This window comes from Oratosquilla oratoria, chromosome 5 (assembly GCF_046742065.1).
Source record: "Oratosquilla oratoria isolate Oo_2021 chromosome 5, ASM4674206v1, whole genome shotgun sequence".
NCBI classification, from domain to species: domain Eukaryota; kingdom Metazoa; phylum Arthropoda; class Malacostraca; order Stomatopoda; family Squillidae; genus Oratosquilla; species Oratosquilla oratoria.
The window spans coordinates 42,624,239-42,647,344 of NC_134781.1; the positions used below are offsets into that span (position 1 = coordinate 42,624,239).

At 42.5% G+C, this 23,106-nt stretch overlaps 1 protein-coding gene across 5 annotated transcripts in view; it reads right to left on the minus strand.

Annotated features, from left to right (window-relative positions):
* The window catches only part of LOC143025490 (uncharacterized), a 108,901-nt gene that overhangs the window by 52,938 nt on the left and 32,857 nt on the right, over nt 1–23,106 (minus strand). For 4 of the 5 annotated variants that reach the window (XR_012966394.1, XM_076185226.1, XM_076185229.1 and 1 more), the window contains exons 4-5: nt 20,131–20,318; nt 19,767–19,885 (exon numbers count right to left, since the gene is read on the minus strand). Coding sequence is in view for 4 of the 5 variants with exons in the window: in XM_076185226.1 (XP_076041341.1) it covers nt 19,767–19,885; nt 20,131–20,318 (307 nt within the window). In the remaining variant the exon portion in view is untranslated. The remainder of the gene's footprint in view (nt 1–19,766; nt 19,886–20,130; nt 20,319–23,106) is intronic. The other variant, XM_076185227.1, reaches the window with a different exon arrangement.

Here is a 23,106-nt window from a genome sequence, read left to right on the forward strand (position 1 = left end):
TCGAACATTGCTTCGGCGACAGTTATGGTTTCAATATTGCGAAGGGGTACTGCTTCAGGCCATCTCGTCGCGAAGTCCATGCAGGTAAGGATGTATTTGGCTCCGTCAGCTGCCCTTGGAATGATAGGTCCAACGATGTCCACAGCCACTCGCTGGAATGGCTCAGAGATCAGAGGCAATGGTCCGAGTGGTGCAGGCTTCACTCGGCCGTGATCTGTAGTCTTCTGACATACGTCACATGACCTCACCATCCTCACTATCTCTCTGCCTATCCCAGGCCAGAAAAATTGAGACTGAATTCTATCCTGAGTTTTCTGTACTCCCATGTGTCCACCTAGTGCAGCATGATGACCCAGCTTAAACACTGCCAGGCGGTACTTCTCTGGAATGACGAACTGTAGTCTTGAGTCCCCGCTTGGATACACCATACTGTGATAAAGTCTTCCCCTTTTCTTAAGGAATCTGGTTTCCGTTCCCCGAGAAGTTCTGCAATGTCCCTCTAGAACCTTCTTACGAACCATGGCAAGTGTGGGATCGGTCGTTTGCTCAGCAACTACGTCCTCACTATTTGCAAGATCTGAAACAGATGAAAGTATCAAATGTTTTACCTGGTTGGTTGCTCTGGCGGCTCCTCTGGTAACCGCCGCTGCACAGGTTTGGGTGGTGGCTTCGTGTGAGCAAAAGTTCTTGGCTCCAGGAATGTTTCCAATAACCAAGTCTGCTACCACCTCCTCCATGACTGCAGCGATGACTTGTCCGGTGTAGAAAGGACTAACCACTTCAACCGTAGCTAAGGGGCAGTTCACCTGAGTCTCGTTGATAAGACTCACGGTTACAGAATTTCCGGTGTAACTGTCAGGCGTTACAAGCCTCTCCTTGACACAACACCCCGTCGATCCGTTGTCCCTTAAGACTTATGCGATGACACCATTTACCTTGCCAGGCTGAACCAGCAGCCCTGTACCTCTGAGACTAGAACTCAATGCAGCTGACAAGTACACATGTTGGGGAGTTGACAGGGAACTGGCGGAGACGCACTCTTCTTGTGGAGTAACCTTTGGGGAAAATTCCTCAGGTGCTTCTCCGTGGTGTACTGCTGCTGCAGCGTGATGATTCTTCTGACCCTTGTGACCTTTCCAGCCACCTTGAGAGTAGGGCTGGTTCCTAACTTGCTGTGGTTGGCTCTGAGGAAAAAAGATTGAGTAAATCTTTGTGGTTTCGACTGCTGTGCAGATGACTGTGGTAACTTATTGTGGTGTTGGGCTTGCGTGTTAGACCATTGTGGTGTCTGAGAATGAACAGGTGGAGGCAGCTTCTTGTGAAGTTGCTTCCTCATGTGGTACCCATAAGCTACGAAGTGTGCGTCGGCCAGGTCAGTAATTTGCTGGAGGTCCTTGACTTTCTGTGTCTTGAATTTAGCCACCAGCTCCGTGGGACACGACTTTTCCAGCTGGGTGCGCAGCATCAAGTCGCGCAGACCCTCGATAGTCTGCGGAGTCTCGTCCTTTTCCATCCAATGGTCCAAGTAACTCTTCAATCGAGCGCAGAACTGGGCTACCGTCTCCTTGTCCTGCAACATAGCTCGCTGATATTGGTCACGCGCATCCTCCAGCGTCTTACCATAAGCTAGAAGTAATGCCTTCTTCATACCTTCATAATCCCGCATTGAGGAGTCAAGACGGTGGATGATGTCAAGAGGCTTCCCGTTGAAGAGGTTCATAAACTCAACCTTCTTAACATCTTCGCTCAATTTGTACGTAGTCGCCACCATCTGGAACCTGTCAATAAAAGGCTCAATCTCTTGACCTACCTCATACTTTGGAATGTTGAGCCGGTGTGTAGAGAACTGGGTGTGAGCAACAGGGTTGACACCTGGCGAGCTGGTACCATCAGTCTGAGGTTGGGAAAGTTTGAGCTGTAGCATCTCCTTCTCATGCAGCCGTTTCTCCTTTTCATTTTCCAACTTCTCCTTTTCATGCTCCAACTTAAGTTTCTCGAACTCTTGTTCCTGCGCTCTGTCGTCCCGAAGTTGCTGTTGCCATTTTCGGACGTACTCCCGGATTTCCTCAGTATCCGTATACCCCAGGGTTGCCGCCTCACTCGTCAATTCCTGCACGGACATGGCTCTCACACTTCTGTAATTAACTTTCAAGGTTACAATAAAAGTTTTACTGCCAGAGTGTGAATAATGCACAAGAAGGCCCCACGTTGGGCGCCATTTATGTCAGAATCTTTCACCAGCTGTGTCGATTCTTGACTGTCCATTCTGGTCATTCTCCCTTCCTCTACCCTTCATGCTTCGGAGTTTGAGTTTCGGAGTTTTGAAGCTTCAGAGTTTCCAAGTCTTGGTATTTGATGCTTCAGAGTTTCGAACTTCAATTACGCAAATTGGTGATACTCTCGCAAACCACTCAGTTTCTTCAAACTGTAATTGATATATTAGTTAATCAGTTGTTTATGTATATGTATAATTCAGCCAAATTTTATGAGTCACAAGTGATCTGTGACAAATATATAGAAGATATAGAAATGGCTGAAGTAATGATCAGGCATTTAAGGTATGTATTTACAATTGAAGTGGCCTTGCTGTGGATGTGCTGTGTCTTGCGACACTGCTTCTGACCCAGGGCAGTGGACAAGGTGCAGGGATGACCCGTCATTCAGGAGGTGCTAAGATGGGAGGGAGGGTGGAGGGGTGTGGAGTGTATTCAGGGAGGGGAGGGGTGGGAGTGATTTTATGCCTTTTTCTTTTTGGCTACCCCCCTTGTAAGGGGGAAAAAGCCTTGGTATATGTATGTATGTATTTACAATTGAAAGCTCACAAATTTGGGATGAAGGACAGCAAGAAAGATCCCCCAAAATGAAAGAAATAATGGTGACAGAAAGAAATAAGGGACCAAATATAGAACCTTGACTTCAGAAAGTCATATGGGCTTGATGGAATTGCAAACTGGATACTGAAAGAATGTATAGCTGAACTTACAGACAAAATACACAAGATAATTGACTTCTCAGTCAAAGAAGGAAAAGTACCACAAGATTGGAAAAACACAAGTATTGTACCAATATACAAAGGAGGAGACAAAGAAAATCCAACAAACTATAGACCAGTATCCCTTACAAGCACAATACCAAAAATATGAAAAAGTTATTCAAAATAAATGGATTAAAAACTTGGAAGAGAACAATATACTAAACCCTAAACAATTTGGTTTTATAGGTGGAGGATCATGTACTACAAACTTAATATACTTTTACTCAAGATTGATAAAAATAATACAAGAAAGAGACAGATGGGTAAATTGTGCTTTCTTGGACTTACAAAAGGCTTTTGACAAAGTACCACACAAAAAGCTAATAAGAAAAATTGAAATAATAGGTGGAATACAAGGAAAATTATTGGAATGGATGAAAGATTTCTTGAACAGAAAAAAAATGAAGTTGGTACTTAGAGACAAGAACTCAAATTGGGAAGATATGATAAGCAGAGTCCCCCAAGGCTCTGTATTGGCTCCGATAATGTTTGCTATTTATATAAATGATATGGATGAAGGCGTGGAATGTTATATGAACTTCTTTGCAGATGATGTGAAACTATTAAAGAGAGTAAGTTCAGAGGAACACTGCAAATCTTTTCAAGAAGACCTGGACAAAGTCTGGAAATGGAGTCAGAGGAGTGAAATGAACTTCAACATTAAGAAATGTAGTATAATGGAATTTGGAAAAAGTAAAAATAGAATATCGGGTTAATTTAAAATTGGTACAAAGGAAGTTAAAAAAGTAAACTCGGAAGGGGACCTAGGAGTAACTATCTCAAATAACATGACACCAGACAAACATGTCAACAAAATAGTCAGAAAAACTTTTAACTTATTCAGATCAATGAAAATAGCCTTTGACTACATGGATGAAGAAATGGTAAAGAAAATACTAGTTACACTGATAAGACCAAAATTGGAATATGTGGTGTCACTATGGACACCTAGTACCAAAAAAAGCATAAACTAGAAAAAATTCAAAGAGCAACGACAAAGATGGCACCAACACTTTGCAAGTTGACATACGAACAAAGATTTGATAAACTAAATTTACCAACCTGGAACAAAGACGAGAAAGTGGGGATTTGATAACCATTTACAGAATTATGAAAGGGATGGAAATTCTTGATTGGAATGACCTCCTAAAATGGGACAGAAGAAATACAAGAGGACACAAGAAGAAACTTAAGAAAGACAGTTATAGAAGAAATCTGAAAAAGAGTGATAGATATATGGAACAAACTGAATGAGGAAACAGTGAGTGCTAAAACTATACATGACTTTAAGAAAAAGCTGCATGCAGAAAGATACAATAGTGGGTCACTACGAGCATAGCTCTCTTCCCGCAAAATACAACTAGGTAAATAAATACAGTCTGTGGGTGCTCAGAGGAAGAGCATGATGCCAACCTGGAACAGTTCTGCTCTGTGGCAGAAAAGTATGGATTGACCATCAAGATATGAGCAAGTACCTTCAGACATTCTTCACAACGTTAGGCCATATCATTGAAAACCATGAGATCAGCACTACCCCAGAGCACATGTGGCCACTACTGGGGATGCCTGCCCCAAAGCATGTAAAGGCTCAGCAGCGAACAATTGGACTTTCGCCACACTATGCTAAGTGGGTCATGAACTTCTCAGAGAAAATTCAGCCCCATTGTCAAATGCAAGAGATTTCCAATGACATCTATGGCACTTGAGGCATTCAATAGACTCAAATAGGGGTTCATACATGCTTCACTCTGTGCAATAGAGGACAGCACACCATTTGAAGTCGAAACAGATGCTTCAGCTGGGGCCATTGCAGCATCCCTGACACAAAATGGCAAACCAGTTGCCTTTTTCTCGCATTCACTTGCTCCAACATTACGCCATCACCCAGCCGTTGAACAAGAGACTTGTGCTATCATAGAAGCACTTTGCAAGTGGCATCACCTTCTGATTGGTAGACATTTCCAGTTGGTGACCAATCAACAGTCAGTAAGCTTCATGTTTGATCACAAAAATAGAGGAAAGATCAAGAATGAGAAAATAGTCCGTTGGTGGCTGGAGCTATTCTGCTTTAGTTTTGACATCTTTTATCATCCTGGCTCCCACAACCTCGTTGCTGATGCATTATCTCAGGCACCTTATGGCACATCAGCAGCCACTGGCAACATGTCTGGGGATCTGCAACATCTGCATGACTCTCTGTGCCACCCTGGTGTGAGACAAATGTGGCATATAGTGTACTGTCAGAACTTACCATTTTCATTGGAAGATGTCAAGTTAATTACCCATCGACTTTAAAGGATCACTTCCTGCTAAAAGAAGGAGGAACCACTACATCCTCATGGTAGTGGATGAGTACAGTCAGTTTATATTTACTTTTCCTACTGAGGATATGTCTGCAAAGGCAACTATGGAGCCCCTTTCTCCGCTTTTCTGTATCTTTGGGCTGCCGGGGTACATCCACTCTATGTTATGGCCTTCACATCTGCCAAGTATCAGCAGTTTCTGCATGATCATGGGGTAGCTACCAGTTACTTGTTGGCATACAATCCATGTGCCAACAGTCAAGTAGAACAATACAACAGTACTCTGTGGTGTACCATTCATCTGGCACTGCATTCTAGAGGTCTTCCTGTTGAAGACTGGGAACTTGTATTCCCTGATGCACTGCACAGCATCAGGTTACTATTGTGGGTGTTAACCAATCAGACACCACATGAATGCTCCTTCACATGAATGCTCCTTCACATTTCCCCAAAAGGTTCCCTTGGGACACACGCTCTCACTGTGACTGCTACTTCAGAAGCATGTGCTGTTGAGGAAGGCTGTGACTAGTGGAATTGGTAACATTTCTACATGCCAACCCTCAGTATGCCAGAGTGCGACACTCTGTTAGGAGAGAGGCCACAGTGTCAATACCATCTCTCTTCACCAGCAGCGAGTGAACTGGATGAGCCACCAGATACATACATACATACATAGACCAAAGGCTTTTATCCCCCATCTGGGGTATTGCTGCATGTTATTGTGACAAAGTAGCACGCAGTTGATACTTTAGGGTCTATATGGGGCGCCCCTACGGACCAGAGCCACACATCATTTTGTCTGTGACAGATGAAGACTCTGTTCATAGAGAAATTATGATACTTTTATTATACTACAACTGTCCCTCCATTATGCTGTCCCCCAAACTTTTGTTATTGTCCTGTACCATTTCTCTGAATATTCATTTCCTTTTTTTGCCTACCAGGTGGGGGAAAAGAATGTTGCCACCAAGTCTTCCCACTTGAGTTGTAAAAGGCGACAAAAAATGGGACTGGGGTTAGGACTAGGAATCCTGCTACCTGTAGCCCCACAGGGGACATTCCTAAAAAAAAATAATAAAAAAATAAAAATAAAGGCATAAAAGGGTCTGGGAGTTTTCCAACCAGTACCCTAAGTTTTGGGTCTTTTAATATGCGTGGATGTGGTACAAATGAGAGTAAAAGGGAAGAGATAGGTAGTATGTTTGTGGGAAGAAGGATGGATGTGTTGGCTTTGAGTGAAACTAAATTGAAAGGGAGGGGCGAGTGTGAGTTTGGAAGTGTAGTTGGGAGATTCTCAGGAGTGAAGAGGGGACGAAGGAGAGAAGGGGTGGCTATACTAGTAAGTGAAGAGATAGGTAAGCGTATAGTGGAGTGGAAGGAGGTTTCATCAAGGTTGATGTGGATGATAGTGAATCTGGGAAGGGAGATGTGGGTTTTTGTAAGTGCGTATGGGCCTGGTAGTGAGAAGAGAGTAGAGGAAAGGGAGGCTTTTTGGGTAGATACAAAAGACTGCATAGAGGGATTAGGGAGAAATGTCAATATAGTTGTCTTGGGAGACCTTAATATTAGGGTAGGAAACGAACCAATAGACAAGAGTAATTGGGAAGTATGGAGTGCCAGGTAAAAATCGTAGTGGGAATTGATGGAGGAGTAAGTGTCTCGAAAGAGACTTGATGATAGCAAATACAGTGTTTAGGAAGAAAGTCAAGCATAAGTACACATAGGAGAGGGTGGTGGATGGAAGGGTGGCAGATAGAGCGTTAATGGACTGACTATATAGTGGTGACCAGGAGTATGGTAGGAAGAGTTAAGGATGTAACATGTTCTAAGGGGAGAGAGTGGGGGAATGTCAGATCATTTTCTGGAGGAAGGTAAATTGAGAGTGGAAAATAGGTGGAGAAAGAGGAAAAGGGCAGAAGGTAGGGAGGTACTTAGAGTAAACTGTTTAAATGAGAAAGAAAAGGATAAGTATAAGAAGAAGAAGCTGAGTGAGGAGTGGGAGGGAGTGAAGGATAGAGTACAGCTGGGAGTGGAGGAGAAATGGGGATGGTTCAAGGAGGGAGTCATAAGGTGTGCAAAGATGGTGTGTGGAAGGAGGGCAGGAGGAAATAGAAGGAAGGGTAGTGAGTGGTGGGATGAGGAAGCAAAGAAGGGTGTAGAAGAGAAGAAACAGGCTTTCATAGATTGGCTACAAATTAGGACAAGGGAGTCATATGAGAGGTACAAATGAAAGAGAAAGAAAGTTAAGCATAACATAAAGGAGGCAAAGAAGAGAGATGTGAAATGGGGTAAGAGTATGACAGAAAATTTTGAAATTAATAAAAAGATGTTTTGGAAAGAAATTAAAAAAGGAAGAGGAAGCAAATCAAGTAGAGAAGAAAAGGTAAAAGGTGCAGATGGAAAGATGATAATGGAAGAAAAGGCAGTGAGAGAAAGGTGGGCAGAGTGTTTTAGGGAGTTGCTGAATGTAAAGGAGGATTGGGAGGGAAAGGTAGTTGCAGTGGGAAGCACTAAGAAAATGACCATGATGAGTGAGGAAAATGGAGGAGAAATAGGAAAAGAGAAAGTAAAAACAGCTGTTAAGATGATGAGAGCAGGTAAGGCACCTGGGTTGCATGGATGCCATGCAGAATGTCTGAAAAAAAGAGGTACAGTGATGGTGGACTGGCTGGTGAGGTTATTTAATATTTGTTTAAGAGAGGGTAGAGTGCCAGTGGACTGGAGGAGTGCCTGTATAGTTTCACTTTACAAGGGAAAGGGGGACAAGTGTGAGTGTAGTAGTTTCAGAGGGATCAGCTTGTTCAGTGTAGTTGGGAAGACTTATGGGAGGGTCTTAATTGAGAGGATTAGGAGAGGAACAGAGGGAGTAATTAGTGAGGTAGGGGTTGTGTAGACCAGATTTTTGTGGTAAAGACAGTAATGTGAGCGAGCTATATGAAAAGGTAAGGATGTTTTTTTTGGGCTTTTAAGGATTTGGAAAAGGCTTATGACAGGGTAGACAGGAAGGCACTGTGGGAGGTATTGCAGATATATGGGATTGGAGGAAAGCTGTTAAGAGCAGTCAAGAGTTTTTACGAGAGTAGTAGAGGAAGTTGGTGACAGAGTTTGGGAGAGTGTGTGAAAGAAGAAAATTAAAGATAAATGTTGGTAAAAGTAAGGTGATGAGATATACAAGGGGTGAAAGTGGCAGCAGACTGGAAGCAAGCATTAAGGGAGAGCGACTGGAGGAAGTGGATAGTTTTAGATACTTGGTGCAAATGTGGCAGGAAAGGGTGGAGAGAGGTGAAGGTAGAATGTAGATTGAGAGAAGCAAGTAAATGCCTTGGAGGATTAAAAAGTGTAATGAGGAATAGACATTTGGGAATGGATGGTAAGAGGACACTGTATTTACCTAGTTGTATTTACCTAGTTGTATTTTGCGGGAAGGGGAGCTATGCTCGTGTTGTCCCGCCTTTGTATCTTGCAGTGTCTAGTTTGTTTTTAAACTCATGAATGGTTTTTGCGCATACTATTTCATTGTCCAGTTTGTTCCAAGTGTCCAAAACTCTATGAGGAAAACTGTTTTTCTTCAGTTCTCTTCTATAGCTATGTTTTTTTATTTTCTTTCCATGTCCTCTTGTGTTTCTTTTGTCCCAGTTAAGTAAGTTCTCACTATCGAGTACCTCTGTGCCTTTCATGATTCTGTAGATGGTCAATAGGTCACCTCTCTCTCTTCTTTGCTCCAGTGTCGGTAACTCCAGTTTAGCCAATCTCTCTTCGTATGATAGGTTTGCAAGTGCAGGTGCCATTTTTGTAGCTGCTCTTTGGATTCTTTCTATTTTCTTTATATTCTTTTTGGTACTGGGGGACCACAATGTCGCTGCATACTCTAATCTAGGCCTTATCAATGTAACCAATATTTTTTTCATCATGTCTTCGTCCAAGTATGTAAACGCCACTTTTATTGATCTTAGCAAGTTGTAAGTCTCCCCGACAATTTTGTTAATCTGTATATCATAGGACAAGTCGTTCGTGATAATTACTCCCAAATCTTTTTCGGATCCTACTTTCTTTGCTTCTTTGGTTCCAATTGTATATTTTCCTGATATTCTGTTTTTGCTTTTTCCAAACTCCATTATGCTACACTTCTTAGTATTAAAGTCCACTTCCCATTTCTGACTCCAGTTCCATACCCTATTTAGGTCTTCTTGCAGTGCTTCACAGTCCTCATCAGTTTCTATTTTCCTTAGCAGTTTGGCGTCATCGGCAAAGAAGCTCATGTAGCAGTTCACGTCCTCATCCATGTCATTCATATAGATAGCAAACATTATTGGTGCCAGCACAGATCCTTGCGGTACTCCACTGATCACCTCTTTCCAGTCTGAATATTTTTCTCTGAGCACTACTCTCATCTTTCTACCAGTCAGAAAGTCCTCTATCCATTTTAGTAGGTTTCCCTGTATTCCTCCTATGTGTTCCAGTTTTTTTATTAGTTTTCTGTGTGGTACTTTGTCAAAGGCTTTTTGCAAGTCTAGGAATGCACAATCAGCCCATCCATTTCTTTCTTGCACTATGTCTATTAGTCTTGAGTAAAAGCATATTAAGTTTGTGGAGCATGATCTTCCTTGTCTGAATCCGAATTGTCTTGGGTTTAATATGTCATTGTCTTCCAGATGTTTTACCCATCTATTCTTGATTATTTTCTCACAAATTTTGGCAATGGTGCTTGTTAGTGATACTGGCCTATAGTTGGTGGGTTCTTCTTTGTTTCCTCCTTTGTGTATTGGTACAATGTTAGCGTTTTTCCAGTCCTCGGGTATCTTTCCTTCTTTGAGTGAGCTGTTTATTAAGATGTGTATTTTGTCTGTTAGTTCTTCTTTGCACTCCTTTAGAATCCAATTTGCAATACCGTCCGGGCCATGTGATTTTCTGACTTCCAGCCTTGATAAATGTTCTGATATTTCCTTTAGTGATGCTGTAAACTCATTCATGATGGGAGACTTCTTGTTTTTGTCCATGTCACAATTCGGTATTTTCTCTCTGGTGAAAACAGATTTAAAGTGATTGTTCATGACTTCGGCCATCTCTAAATCTTCTGTGTATTCTATGTTTCCTTGGCATAGTTTCACCAATTCCTGTTTGTTTTTAAGTTTACCATTCACATACCGATAGAATAGTTTGGGTTGCTCTTTGCATTTGTCTATAATATCCTTCTCATGGTTCCTTTTCTCCTCTCTTCTCACATTAACATACTCATTTCTATAGTTAACATAAATTTGCCATTTGCTTTGTTTTTTGTCTTTTCTCCACTTTTTCCAAGCTTTGTCCCTTCTGTCTTTTGCCTCACTGCATCTTTTGTTGAACCAACATTTAATGTACTCTCTCTCTCGCTTTTGTCTTGGTACATGCCTGTTTACCCCTTCATTGTAGTTTTCCATCAATATATTCCATTTCTCTTCCACTGCTGTTTCTTCCCTGTAAAATATTTCCCAGTTTGCATTCCGGAAGAATGTCTTTAGTTTTGTAAAGTCTGTTTTGTTGTACCTCAGTCTTCCTTTCCTATGCTTTTCGTTCCTCTCTATGTCTATTTCTTCCTTTAGTATAGTTTCGATGAGTACATGGTCACTCTTTCCAATTGGTGTCTCATACTGGACTTTATGCACTATTTCAGGCTCTGTTGTAAATATTAGATCTAGTTTCGATGGCTCTTCATTATTTCTGTACCTTGTGTTTTCATGGACCCATTGGGTCATTGTGTACTCCATGGTCATATCTAGCAGTACATTGCCCCACGAGTCATCTCCTCCTTGCACTGTCATGCTGTCCCAACAAATTTCTTTGCAATTGAAGTCCCCCATAACTACCAGATTACCCTTACCCATTAGTATCTCATTGAGTGATTTTCTTGTGTCATCTAGCATTTTTTTATGTTCAATTTCTTTCCAAGCGCTTGTTTTTGGAGGCACATAAGTCACCACAAACTTTCTACTTTTCATATTCTTGCCTTCGACTATTAGCATGATCAATTCAGCATTACCTTTGCCCTCTGCAATTTTTGTCACCTTTAGGTCTTTCTTGGCCAAGAACATGATTCCCCCTCCCTGTTTCTTGTCCCTGTTTTTTATCCAGTAGTTGTATAAACCTTGTCCGATAACAGTGGAGTTATTGTGACAACAGCACTGTATGGGGCAGAAACATGGAGCATAAGAGAGGAAGAGAGAAGGAGTTTGAATGTGTTTGAGATGAGGTGTCTGAGAAGTATGATGGGGGTTACTAGGCTGGATAGAGTGAGAAATGAGGAGGTAAGGAGGAGAACAGGGGTGGTAAGGGAGTTGGGAGATAGGGTTGATGAAAGAAAATTAGGATGGTTTGGACACATGGAAAGGATGAGTGAAGAAAAACTAGTAAAACTAGTAAAAGAGGTTTGGAAGGCAGACGTGGAGGGAGTGAACATGAAAGGGCGTCCTAGGATGAGATGGATGGATGGGGTGAAGGGGGCTTTGGGGAAGAGGGGAACATCTGTTGAGTAAGGATGGGAGAGGACAGAAGACAGGGGTGAATGGAGAATGGTTGTATATGGATGATGCTATGATGCATGAGATGGAATGGGTGGGGGGATGGGGGTGAGGTAGTGTGTGTGAGAAAAATTTGACGCAGCCCAAAGGGATTTCTCCCCGTCTTCTCCTTGACTGCTTGGGGGGATGGAGAGGGTGGGTTGCCGATTTAATGAAGCGGCCTAGCTGTGGATGTGTTGTGTCGTGCGACACTGCCTCTGACCCAGGGCAGTGGACAAGGTGCAAGGATGACCTGTCATCCAGGAGGTGCTATGATAAGAGGGAGGGTGGAGGGGGCTGAAGTGTATTCAGGGATGGAATGGGTGGGAATGGTTTTATGCCTTTTTCTTTTTGGCTACCTCCCTTGTAAGGGGGAATAAGGATTGGTATATGTATGTATGTATGTATATGTAGTAGAGCTTGTGTTAGGATTAGAAATGGAGAAAGGGAATGGTTTGAGGTAAAGGTGGAACATTGTCAGGGATGTGTTACGTCACCCTGGCTGTTCAATCTATACATGGATGGGGTGGTGTGAGAGGTGAATTCAAGGGTAGTGGGTAAGGGGTTGGAGATGGTTAAAAGAAAATGGAGAAAAGTGGGAAATAAGCCAGTTGTTGTTTGCTGACAACACTGCGCTTGTAGCAGGATCAGAGGAGGGATTGAGGAAGTTAGTGACAGAGTTTGAGAAGGTGTGTGAAAGAAGGAAGTTGAAGATAAATGTGGGCAAAAGTAAGGTGATGAGATGTACAAGGGGAGAGAGTGGCAACAGGCTGGAAGTGAGTATTAAGGGAGAGAGACTGGAGGAAGTGGATAGTTTTAGATACTTGGGTGCGAATGTGGCAGGAAAGGAGTGGAGGTGGAGGTAGAATGTACATTGAGAGAGGCGAGTAAATGTCTTGGTGGATTAAAAAGTGGATGGGGGCTGAGGGAGTATGTATGAGAAATAAATTGATATAGCTCGAAGGGATTTCTCCCCATCTTCTCCTTCTCTGTATGAGGGGACGGAGAGGGGGGTTGCCAATTTAATGAAGCAGCCTTGCTGTGGATGTGCTGTGTCTCGCGACACTGCTTCTGACCCAGGCCAGTGGACAAGATGCAGGGTTGACGCGTCATCCAGGAGGTGCCAAGGTGAGAGGGAGGGAGGAGGGTGGAAGGGAGTGGAGTATGTAGGGGATGGAATGGGTGGGAGTGGTTTCTATGCCTTTTCCTTTTTGGCTACCTCCCGTGTATGGGGGAAAGATGCCTTTGGTATATGTATGTATAATGGAGGTAGCCAAAAAACAAAGGTATAAAAACCACTCCCACCCATTCCATCCCTATCACACTACACTCCCCTCCACCCTCTTCCCTCCCCCTTATCTTGGCACCTCCTGGATGACGGGTCATCCCTGCATCTTATCCACTGCCCTGGGTCAGATGCAGTGTCACAAGACACAGCACATCCACAGCAAGGCCACTTCATTAAATCAGCAACCCCCCTCTCTGTTCCCCCATGCAGAAAAGAAGACGGGGAGAAATCCCTTCGAGCTGCATCAAATTTTTCTCACACATACTCCCTCATCCCCCACCCATTCCACCTCGTGCACCACATCATCATCCATATACAACCCTTCTCCGTTTACCCGTCTTCTGTCCTTCCTCAACAGACATTCCCCTCTTCCCCAAAGCCCCTTTTACCCTATTGATCCATCTCATCCTAGGTCGCCCCCTCATGTTCACTCCCTTCACATCTGCCTTCCATACCTCTTTTACTAGTCTTTCTTCACTCATTCTTTCCATGTGTCCAAACCATCCTAATACTCTTTCTTCCATCCTATCTCCCAACTCCCCTTCCACCCCCATTCCCCTCCTCACCTTTTCATTTCTCACTCTATCTAGCCTAGTAACCCCTATCATAATTCTCAGACACCTCATCTCAAACACATTCAAACTCCTGTCTTCATCTCTTATGTTCCATGTTTCTGCCCCATACAGTGCTATTGGTACAATCACTCATTCATAAATCTCCTCTTAGCATCCATTCCCAAATGTCTATTTTTCATTACACTTTTTAATCCACCAAGACATTTACTCACTTCTCTCAATCTACATTCTACCTCCACCTCCATTCCTCCCTTTCCTGCCACATTCGCACCCAAGTATCTAAAACTATCCACTTCCTCCAGTCGCTCTCCCTTAATATTCACTTTCAGTCTGCTGCCACTTTCACCCCTTGTGCATCTCATCACCTTACTTTTACCCACATTTATCTTCAACTTCCTTCTTTCACACACTTTCCCAAACTCTGTCACTAACTTCCTCAATCCCTCCTCTGATCATGCTACTAGCACAGTGTCATCTGCAAACAACAGCTGGCTTACCTCCCACTTTTCTCAATTTTATTCAACCATCTCCAATCCCTGACCCACTACCCTTGCATTTACCTCTTGCACCACCCCATCCATGTACAAATTGAACAGCTAGAATGACATAACACATCTCTGACGAAGTCCCACCTTTACCTTGAACCACTCAGTCTCTCCATTTCTAATCCTGACACGCGCTCTACTACTCTCATAAAAACTCTTGACAGCTCCAAAAAGCTTTCCTCCTATCCCATATATTTGCAATACCTCCCACAATGCCTTCCTGTCTACCCTGCCATAAGCCTTTTCCAGATCCATAAAAGCCCAAAAAAACATCCTTATCTTTTCCTATACCTTTCTCACTTATCTGTCTTACCACAAAAATCTGATCTACGCAACATCTACTTGTCCTAAACCCACACTGTTCCTCACCAATTACTCCCTCTGTTCTTGTCCTAATCCTGTCAATCAAGACCCCCCCATAAGCCACTAGATAATGATCAAAAAGCACCTATTGAAACAGCCATCCTATCTACACCTCCGCCTACAGAGGCTGCCATGCCCCCTACAACCTCCATCTACAGAGGTTGCCACACCACCAGAAGACATCACCGTCCCTTCAGAGCCACACACAGTTGTGAGAATGTTGATTCCAATGGTAACTCCACCTGTTCCTTGGTTTGAGAAGAATGGTGTTATGCCAGTGATGAACCCTGGTTGTGTTTTGAGGAGCACCAGTGTGAAACAGGTATCTGCATACCTCAGTGATTATGGGTGACTCTAATTCAGTGATGTTGTGTATAAAGTGGGGTGAGGAGAATAGAAAGATGGGGAGAATGTGGGGAAGGTTGTTAAGCTAGGCATTATTATGTCCTCTCTATTATGTTAAGTCATAATGTACTTTGTTTCATTTAGGCTGATGTTACTTTATGTAATGATTTCTTTGTTTCAATTATGTATGGTGGTGGAAGTTCAGTTGTTTAAAATAAAGATCAAGGCATTTGAAGAAGTCTTTCACTACAGAGTGGTTATGTGTGAATGATATTTTGACACAGCCCAAAGGGATTTCTCCCCGTCTTCTGACCCAGGGCAGTGGGCTGAATACAGGATGACCATCATCAATGAGGAGCTAAAATAAGAGGGAGGAAAGGGTGGTGGATGGGAGTGGAATGTGTGGGAATGAAATGGGTGGGAGTGGGTATATGCCTTTTGACTTGGCTACCTCCCTAGTATGGAGAAAAAAGTCCTTGGTATATAGATGGATAGCATTTGATAACAATCAAATTCTATGAGTGTTTTATAGGCCAATCCATTTGTTGCTGGTTACCTGGGAGTCTCTTGCAACAGAGATCTGGGGCAATGGATTAATTGATTGACTGATAAACAGAATCCCCCATGGAATTTACCAACACTGTTTGATTTAGTCATGTGTGATATTCCTGCTCAGGACCCAGAGCACAACATTCTCTCTCACATTTACGGATGACCTGACAGTGATAGCCCAACAATGTAGCTACAAAGTAACAACTAGGAACACAAAAATTTACCTTATTAATATGAAGCTGTGGGTGAGACAATGCAGAATGTCTAAATCCTATTAGAGCTCCTCAGAGATACTGTTTACCCCTGACTATCATAAATCTCAGAAGCACCTGGTCAACCTCTCCTACAGAACAAAAATCTACAGCAGGGCCCAACAGCCAAAACTTCTTTACACCCACCTTTTCATTTACATGGGAACCCTCCCTCATTGTCCTCTCACAATTAAATAGAAAACAAGAAATCCTTTCAGGCCACATCAGTTGTAAATGGGTGATAAAATGATGCTGTCCAAAGAGATTTCACATTTGTTTTCAGTTTTCTCCTCTCATACACCCTTTCAAACTCTGTCACCAAGTGTTTCAGTTTATCCTCAGTCTCAACTGCAAACAACAACTGGCTTCCCACTACTTACACACCAACTCTATACCCTTCCATAGCACTGTCATTTTCTTCCCTTAAATTTACTTCACAAATAACTACCAAATTCTACATGCTCTGATTAAGTCACCCTATTTATATGGTGAAGAGGTTTTCTTATGAGTTCACTAGTGTTTAATAGGTTCAGTTTGATGTATAACATTAAAAAAGGGGAGTGTAGTGGCCAAGTGGATTAAGGCACCAACATCTGAATGAAAAAAGCAAGAGGAATGGCAGTTCAAATCCTTATAATACCAGTGCATAACAAGAGTAAGAATATATATTCTTAACCACTTCACTACGGGCCAAAATCTCGTGGGCAGCATTAGCTGCCAGACGTACGATGTTTCGTCATAATACTCGCATCATAAAAAATAGTCACCGCTTATATCGATCGTTCTCTATTTCACCCGTGAATTTTGATAACCATAGAAAATGTGATGAAGACAGTTTAAAGAGTATGTCATTATGCAGGGGCAACTACAAAAAATATAATCAAGATGCCGATATGGCAGCCTCGCGAATCCACTTGCTCCTCATGCCGCCTACGTAGGCGGCACCGTATGGAAGGGGTTAAATCCTAAGCTCCAACAGATATCACTGCCTTGGTACCTTACAATGCAAGTACATACATATATCAAGGCTTTTTCCCCCTTACAAGGGAGGTAGCCAAAAAGAAAAAGGCATAAAATCATTCCCACCCATTCCATCCCTAAATACACTCCACTCCCCTCCACCCTCCCTCTTATCTTAGCACCTCCTGGATGACGGGACATCCCTGCACCTTGTCCACTGCCCTATGTCTGAGGCAGTGTCGCAAGGCACAGCACATCCACAGCAAGGCCGCTTCATTAAATCGGCGACCCCTCCTCTACATCCCCCCATGCAGAAAAGGAGAAGACAGGGAGAAATTCCTTTGAGATGTGTCAAATTTTGCTCACACATACTCTCCACCCATTCCACCTCATACATCACAACATCATCCATATACAACCATTCTCCATTCACCCCTGTCTTCTGTCCTCTCCTGTCCTTCCTCAACAGACATTCCCTTCTTCCCCAAAGCCCCCTTCACCCCATCCATCCATCTCATCCTAGGATGTCCCCTCATGTTCACTCCCTCCACATTCTGCCTTCCATACCTCTTTTACTAGTCTTTCTTCACTCATTCTTTCCATGTGTCCAAACCTTCCTAATACTCTTTCATCAACCCTATCTCTCAACTCCCTTTCCACCCCTGTTCTCCTCCTCACCTCTTCATTTCTCACTCTAGCCTAGTAACCCCCATCATACTTCTCAGACACCTCATCTCAAACACATTCAAACTCCTTCTCTCTTCCTCTCCTATGTTCCATGTTTCTGCCCCATACAGTGCTGTTGTCACAATCACTCCTTCATATAGTCTCCTCTTAGCATCCATTCCCAAATGTCTATTCCTCATTACACATTTTAATCCAAGGCATTTATTTGCTTCTCTCAATATACATTCTACCTCCACCTTCACTCCACCTTTTCCTGCCACATTTGCACCCAAGTATCTAAAACTATCCACCTCCTCCAGTCACTCTCCCTTAATGCTCACTTTCAGTCTGCTGCCACTTACACCCCTTGTACATCTCATCACCTTACTTTTACCCAATTTATCTTCAGCTTTCTTCTTCCACACACTCTCCCAAACTCTGTCACCAACTTCCTCAATCCCTCCTCCAATCCTGCCACAAGCACAGTGCCATCCACAAACAACAGCTGGCTCACCTGCCACTTTTCTCCATTTTCTTTAACCATCTCCAATCCCTGACCCACCACCCTTGCATTTACCTCTCGCACCACCCCATCCATGTACAAGTTGAACAGCCAGGGCGACATAACGCATCCCTAACGAAGTCCCACCTTTACCTCAAACCACTCACTCTCTCCATTTCTAATCCTGACATATGCTCTACTACTCTCATAAAAACTCTTGACAGCTCCTAGAAGCTTTCCTCCTATCCTGTATATCTGCAGTACCTCCCACAGTGCCTTCCTGTCTACCCTGTCATAAGCCTTTTCCAGATCCATAAAAATCCAAAAAAACATCCTTCCCCTTTCCTATAGCTTTCTCACATATCTGTCTTACCACAAAAATCTGATCTGCACAACCTCTACCCATCCTAAATCCACACTGTTCCTCACCAATTACTCCCTCTGTTCCTCTCCTAATCCTCTCAATCAAGATCCTCCCATAAGCCTTCCCAACTACACTTAACAAGCTAATCCCTCTGAAACTACTACACTCACACTTGTCCCCCTTTCCCTTGTAAAGTGGAACTATACAGGCACTCCTCCAGTCCTCCAGCACTCTACCCTCTCTCCAGCAAACATTAAATAACCTCACCAGCCAGTCCACCATCACTGTACCTCCTTTTTTTAGACATTCTGCATGGCATCCATCCAGACCAGGTGCCTTACCTGCTTAAATCATCTTAACAACTGCCTTCACTTCATCCTTCCTTATTTCTCCTCCATTTTCCTCACTCATCACGGTCATTTTCTTAGCATTTCCCACTGCAACTATCTTTCCCTATCCTTCTTCACATTTAGCAACTCACTAAAATATTCTGCCCATCTTCCCCTTACTGCCTTCTCTTCCATTATCATCTCTCCATCTGCACCTTTTACCTTTACTTCTCTACTTGATTCGTCTCCTCTTCCTCTCTTAATTTCTTTCCAAAGCATCTTCTTATTACTTTCAAAATTTTCTGTCATACTCTTACCCCATTTCACATCTGCTCTCCTCTTTGCCTCCTTTACCTTTTGCTTTACTTCTCTTTTCTTTTCTTTTCTTTGTACCTCTCATATGACTCCCTCGTCCTATTTTGTAACCAATCTGTGAAAGTTCGCTTCTTCTCTTCTGCAACCTACTTTGTTTCCTCATCCCACCATTCACTACCCTTCCTTCTATTTCCTCCTGTCCTTGTTCCACACACCATCTTTGCACACTTTGTGACTCCCTCCTTGAACCATCCCCATTCCTCCTCCACTCCCAGCTCTACTCTATCCTTCACTCCCTCCCACTCCTCTCTAAGCTTCTTCTTGTACTCCTCCTTTTCCTTTAACCTCTTCAGTACAGGCCAAAATCTCGTGGGCAGCATTATCTGCCAGACGTACGATGTATCATTATAATACTCGCATCATAAAATATAGTCACCGCTTATATCGATCGTTCTCTCTTTCACCCGTGAATTTTGATAACCATAGAAAATATGATGAAGACGGTTTAAAGAGTATGTCATTACGCAGGGGCAACTACAATAAATATAATCAAGACGCCAATATGGCAGCCTCGCATATCCACTTGCTCCTCATGCCGCCTACGTATGCGGCACCGTATGGAAGGGGTTAAAGAGTTCACTCTAAGCACCTACCTACCTTTTGTCCTTTTCCTCTTTCTCCATCTATCCTCCACTCTCAACTTACCTTCCACCAAAAAATTATCTGATATTCCCCCACCCTCTCCCCTTAGCACATGTACATCCTTAACTCTTCCTATTATACTCCTATCTACCACTACATAGTCCATTAACTGAAAAGTTGGAAGGGGGGTTTGTCTTACCTTCTTAGTGTTTGTTAGAGTCCAAACTTGTTGAAATGTATAGTAGGCAATTTTCTCTACTTCAGGAAGCTTTACCTTGGAGGTACCAAGTTGTGTGTAGACAACCATAAGGCTAGTAGCTATACCATAAAGGAAATAGGAAATAAACTACCTTTCCAACCAACTGTGTTCTCACAAGGATTTTTTACAATGAGTACTATTGTTTATAAGTATCTTGAATTCAATATAACATGAAAAAGAAAAATAATACTCTTAAAATGACCCAAATTGTTCTCACTAAAACCACTCAAATGTAATTTTATAAATTTTCTCAATGGTCATTTATTCTCATTTGTTCCTCAGATAAACTTCTGACTGTACTTACATTTAATGTCTTTCTTTATGGACTTATCATTTGGTTTTGGATCAGGCCTATTACTTGGGCCAGGTTGAGGTTCATCACTTTGTTCTAATTCCGTATTCACATATCTGTTTATGGATGAACAAAAGTCAGCTGCCTCCTGACACACAGCAAAGATGCGTGATAAAAGTGCAAGGATGCTCAAAGAATCTCTGAAATCCAGAATGTAGTAATTAGAAAAAAGAATGAGAATAACAACAAGATTGTGCACAACATCTGTCTATATATGAAAGGCTTCTTCCCCCTTATAAGGGAGGTAGCCAGCCACCCACACACTCCCATACATCACCCCTTTGTTTTCCTTTTATCTCAGCTCCTTGTGAATAAATGTTCATTCCTGACTCCTCCATACTGCTCTGGTCAGAAAAAATGCAGCAAGACATGGTACATCCATATATTCCCCATTGCTTCATATACATGGCGACCCTCCCTCCTCATTCTCTCACGCAAAAATAGAGAAGACAAGGAGAAACCCGTCAGTGTCATATTAGTTTAGATTCTATTCACATTCTCCATTTCAGTCCCAAACAAAGGAGTGACAACATAGCTACAAAGCCAATGATCTGACTAAGCTGTTTACTTGCCTTTGAAGGATGTATTTCACTTATTGGGTTCACTGTTCAGAATCAGTTTGCTTAAAAGTTTATTTTTAGAACTAGATATGATGATTACAAGGCAAGTAAAGTGAGCTAGGAGGAAAAATTGAGAGGCAATTCTTAGTGCCTCTGAAAATAAAAGAAGTGTGGAGAAGCAAAATAGCTTGATTATACACAGCAAATTTCATCATATTCCAAACTGAAGATTCATGAAACCTCATTATTTACACATTGGTGTAAAGATCTCCCAAGATTTAAGGAAATATTTAAGAAAGTAAATGTATTTTTAGTTGAAATCCAATTATTGAAATGTGATCTTGTCTCCTGAAACTAAGATTCATGATCTGAAGAGGAAACTTCAACATGAAAAATAATACAACCTTGCTCAAGAAAACAGAAATTGCTTAGTTTATGTTAGGCTCCTCTTGAACATGAACACTCTGGGATATTAGCTGCATGTTATTGTAGGGGTTAATAGCTGTTCAGTACCATGCAGCTGATACTTTAGGGTCTATATGGGGCACCCCTATGGACTAGAGCCACACATCATTTAGTCTGTGGTAGAGGAAATCTCAATTCATAGAGAAATGATGATACTATATTATACTGCAACTGTCCCTCTGTTATGCTGTCACCCACTCTTGTTACTGTCTGAATACTCATTTTCTTATCTATCTGAGCCCTGTGGTGGGGGAAAAGAATAGTGCCACCAAGTCTTCCCACTTCGGTCGTAAAAGGTGACAAAATTGGAACAGGGATAGGACTAGACATCTTTCTCCCTGTAGCCCCAAAGGGGACTTTCCTAAAAAAAGTAAAGGCATAAGAGGGTCTAGGAGTTTTTCAACCAGAACCCTAAAGTTTGGGTCTTTTAATGTGAGTGGATGTGGTACAGATGAGAGTAAAAGGGAAGAGATAGGTAGTATGTTTGTGAGAAGAAAGATGAATGTGTTGGCATTGAGTGAAACTAAGTTGAGAGGGAGGGGTGAGTTTGAATTTAGGAGTGTAGTTGGGAGGGTCTCAGGAGTGAAGAGAGGAGGAGGGAGAGAAGGGGTGGCTATACTAGTAAGTGAAGCAATAGGTAAATGTGTGGTGGAGTGGAAAGAGGTTTCTTCAAGGTTAATGTGGAAGAAGGTGAAACTGGGAAGGAAGATGTGGGTTTTGTAACTGCATATGGGCCTGGTAGTGAGAACAGTGTGGAGGAAGAGGAGGCTTTTTGGAAATATTTAAGTGAGTGCATAGAGGGTTTAGGGAGAAATGTCAATGTAGTGGTATTGCAAGACCTTAATGCTAGGGTAGAAAAGGAACCAATACACGGAGTGGTTGGGAAGTGTGGAGTTCCAGGAAAAAATTGTAGAGGAGAGTTGATGGTGGAGATGTGTCTAGAGAGTTGATGATAGCAAATACAATGTTTAGGAAAAAAGTCAACCATAAGTACACATGGGAGAGGGTGGTGGATAGAAGGGTGGTAGATAGAGTATGGATGGACTGTATAGTGGTAACCAAGAGAATAGTGGAAAAAGTTAAGGATATATATGTTCTAGAAAGAGTGGGGGAATATCAGATAGTTTTTTGGTGGAAGGTAAGTTGAGAGTGAAGGATAGATGGAGAAAGTGAAAAAGGACAAGAGGTAGGGAGGTGCTTAGAGTGAACTGCTTAACCACTTCACTCTAGGCCAAAATCTCGTGGGCAGCATTAGCTGCCAGACGTACGATGTTGCGTCATAATACTCGCATCATAAAAATAGTCACCGCTTATATTGATCATTCTCTCTTTCACCCGTGAATTTTGATAACCATAGAAAATGTGATGAAGCCAGTTTAGAGAGTATGTCAGTTATGCAGGGACAACTACAATAAATATAATCAAGACGCCAATATGGCAGCCTCGCGTATCCACTTGCTCCCCATGCCGCCTACGTAGGCGGCACCGTATGGAAGGGGTTAAATGAAAAAGAAAAGGAGTACAAGAAGAACCTGAGAGAGGAATGGGAGGGAGTGAAGGATAGAGAAGAACTAGGAGTGGAGGAGGAATGGGATGGTTCAAGGAGGGAGTCACAAGGTGTGCAAAGATGTTGTGTGGAACAAGGAGGATGGGAGGAAATAGAAGGAAGGGTAGTGAGTGGTGGAATGAGAAAGCCAAGAAGGTTGTAGACGAGAAGCGGGCTTTCACAGATTGACTAGATAAACACCATATGAGGACGGAGCCTTTATTTGTACGACGTTTCGCTTATTACAGCTTTTTCAAGTACAAGTTGAGATACAGATTGGTTACAAAATAGGATGAAAGGATCATATGAGAGGTACAAAGAAAAGAGAAGAGAAGTAAAGCATAAGATAAAGGAGGC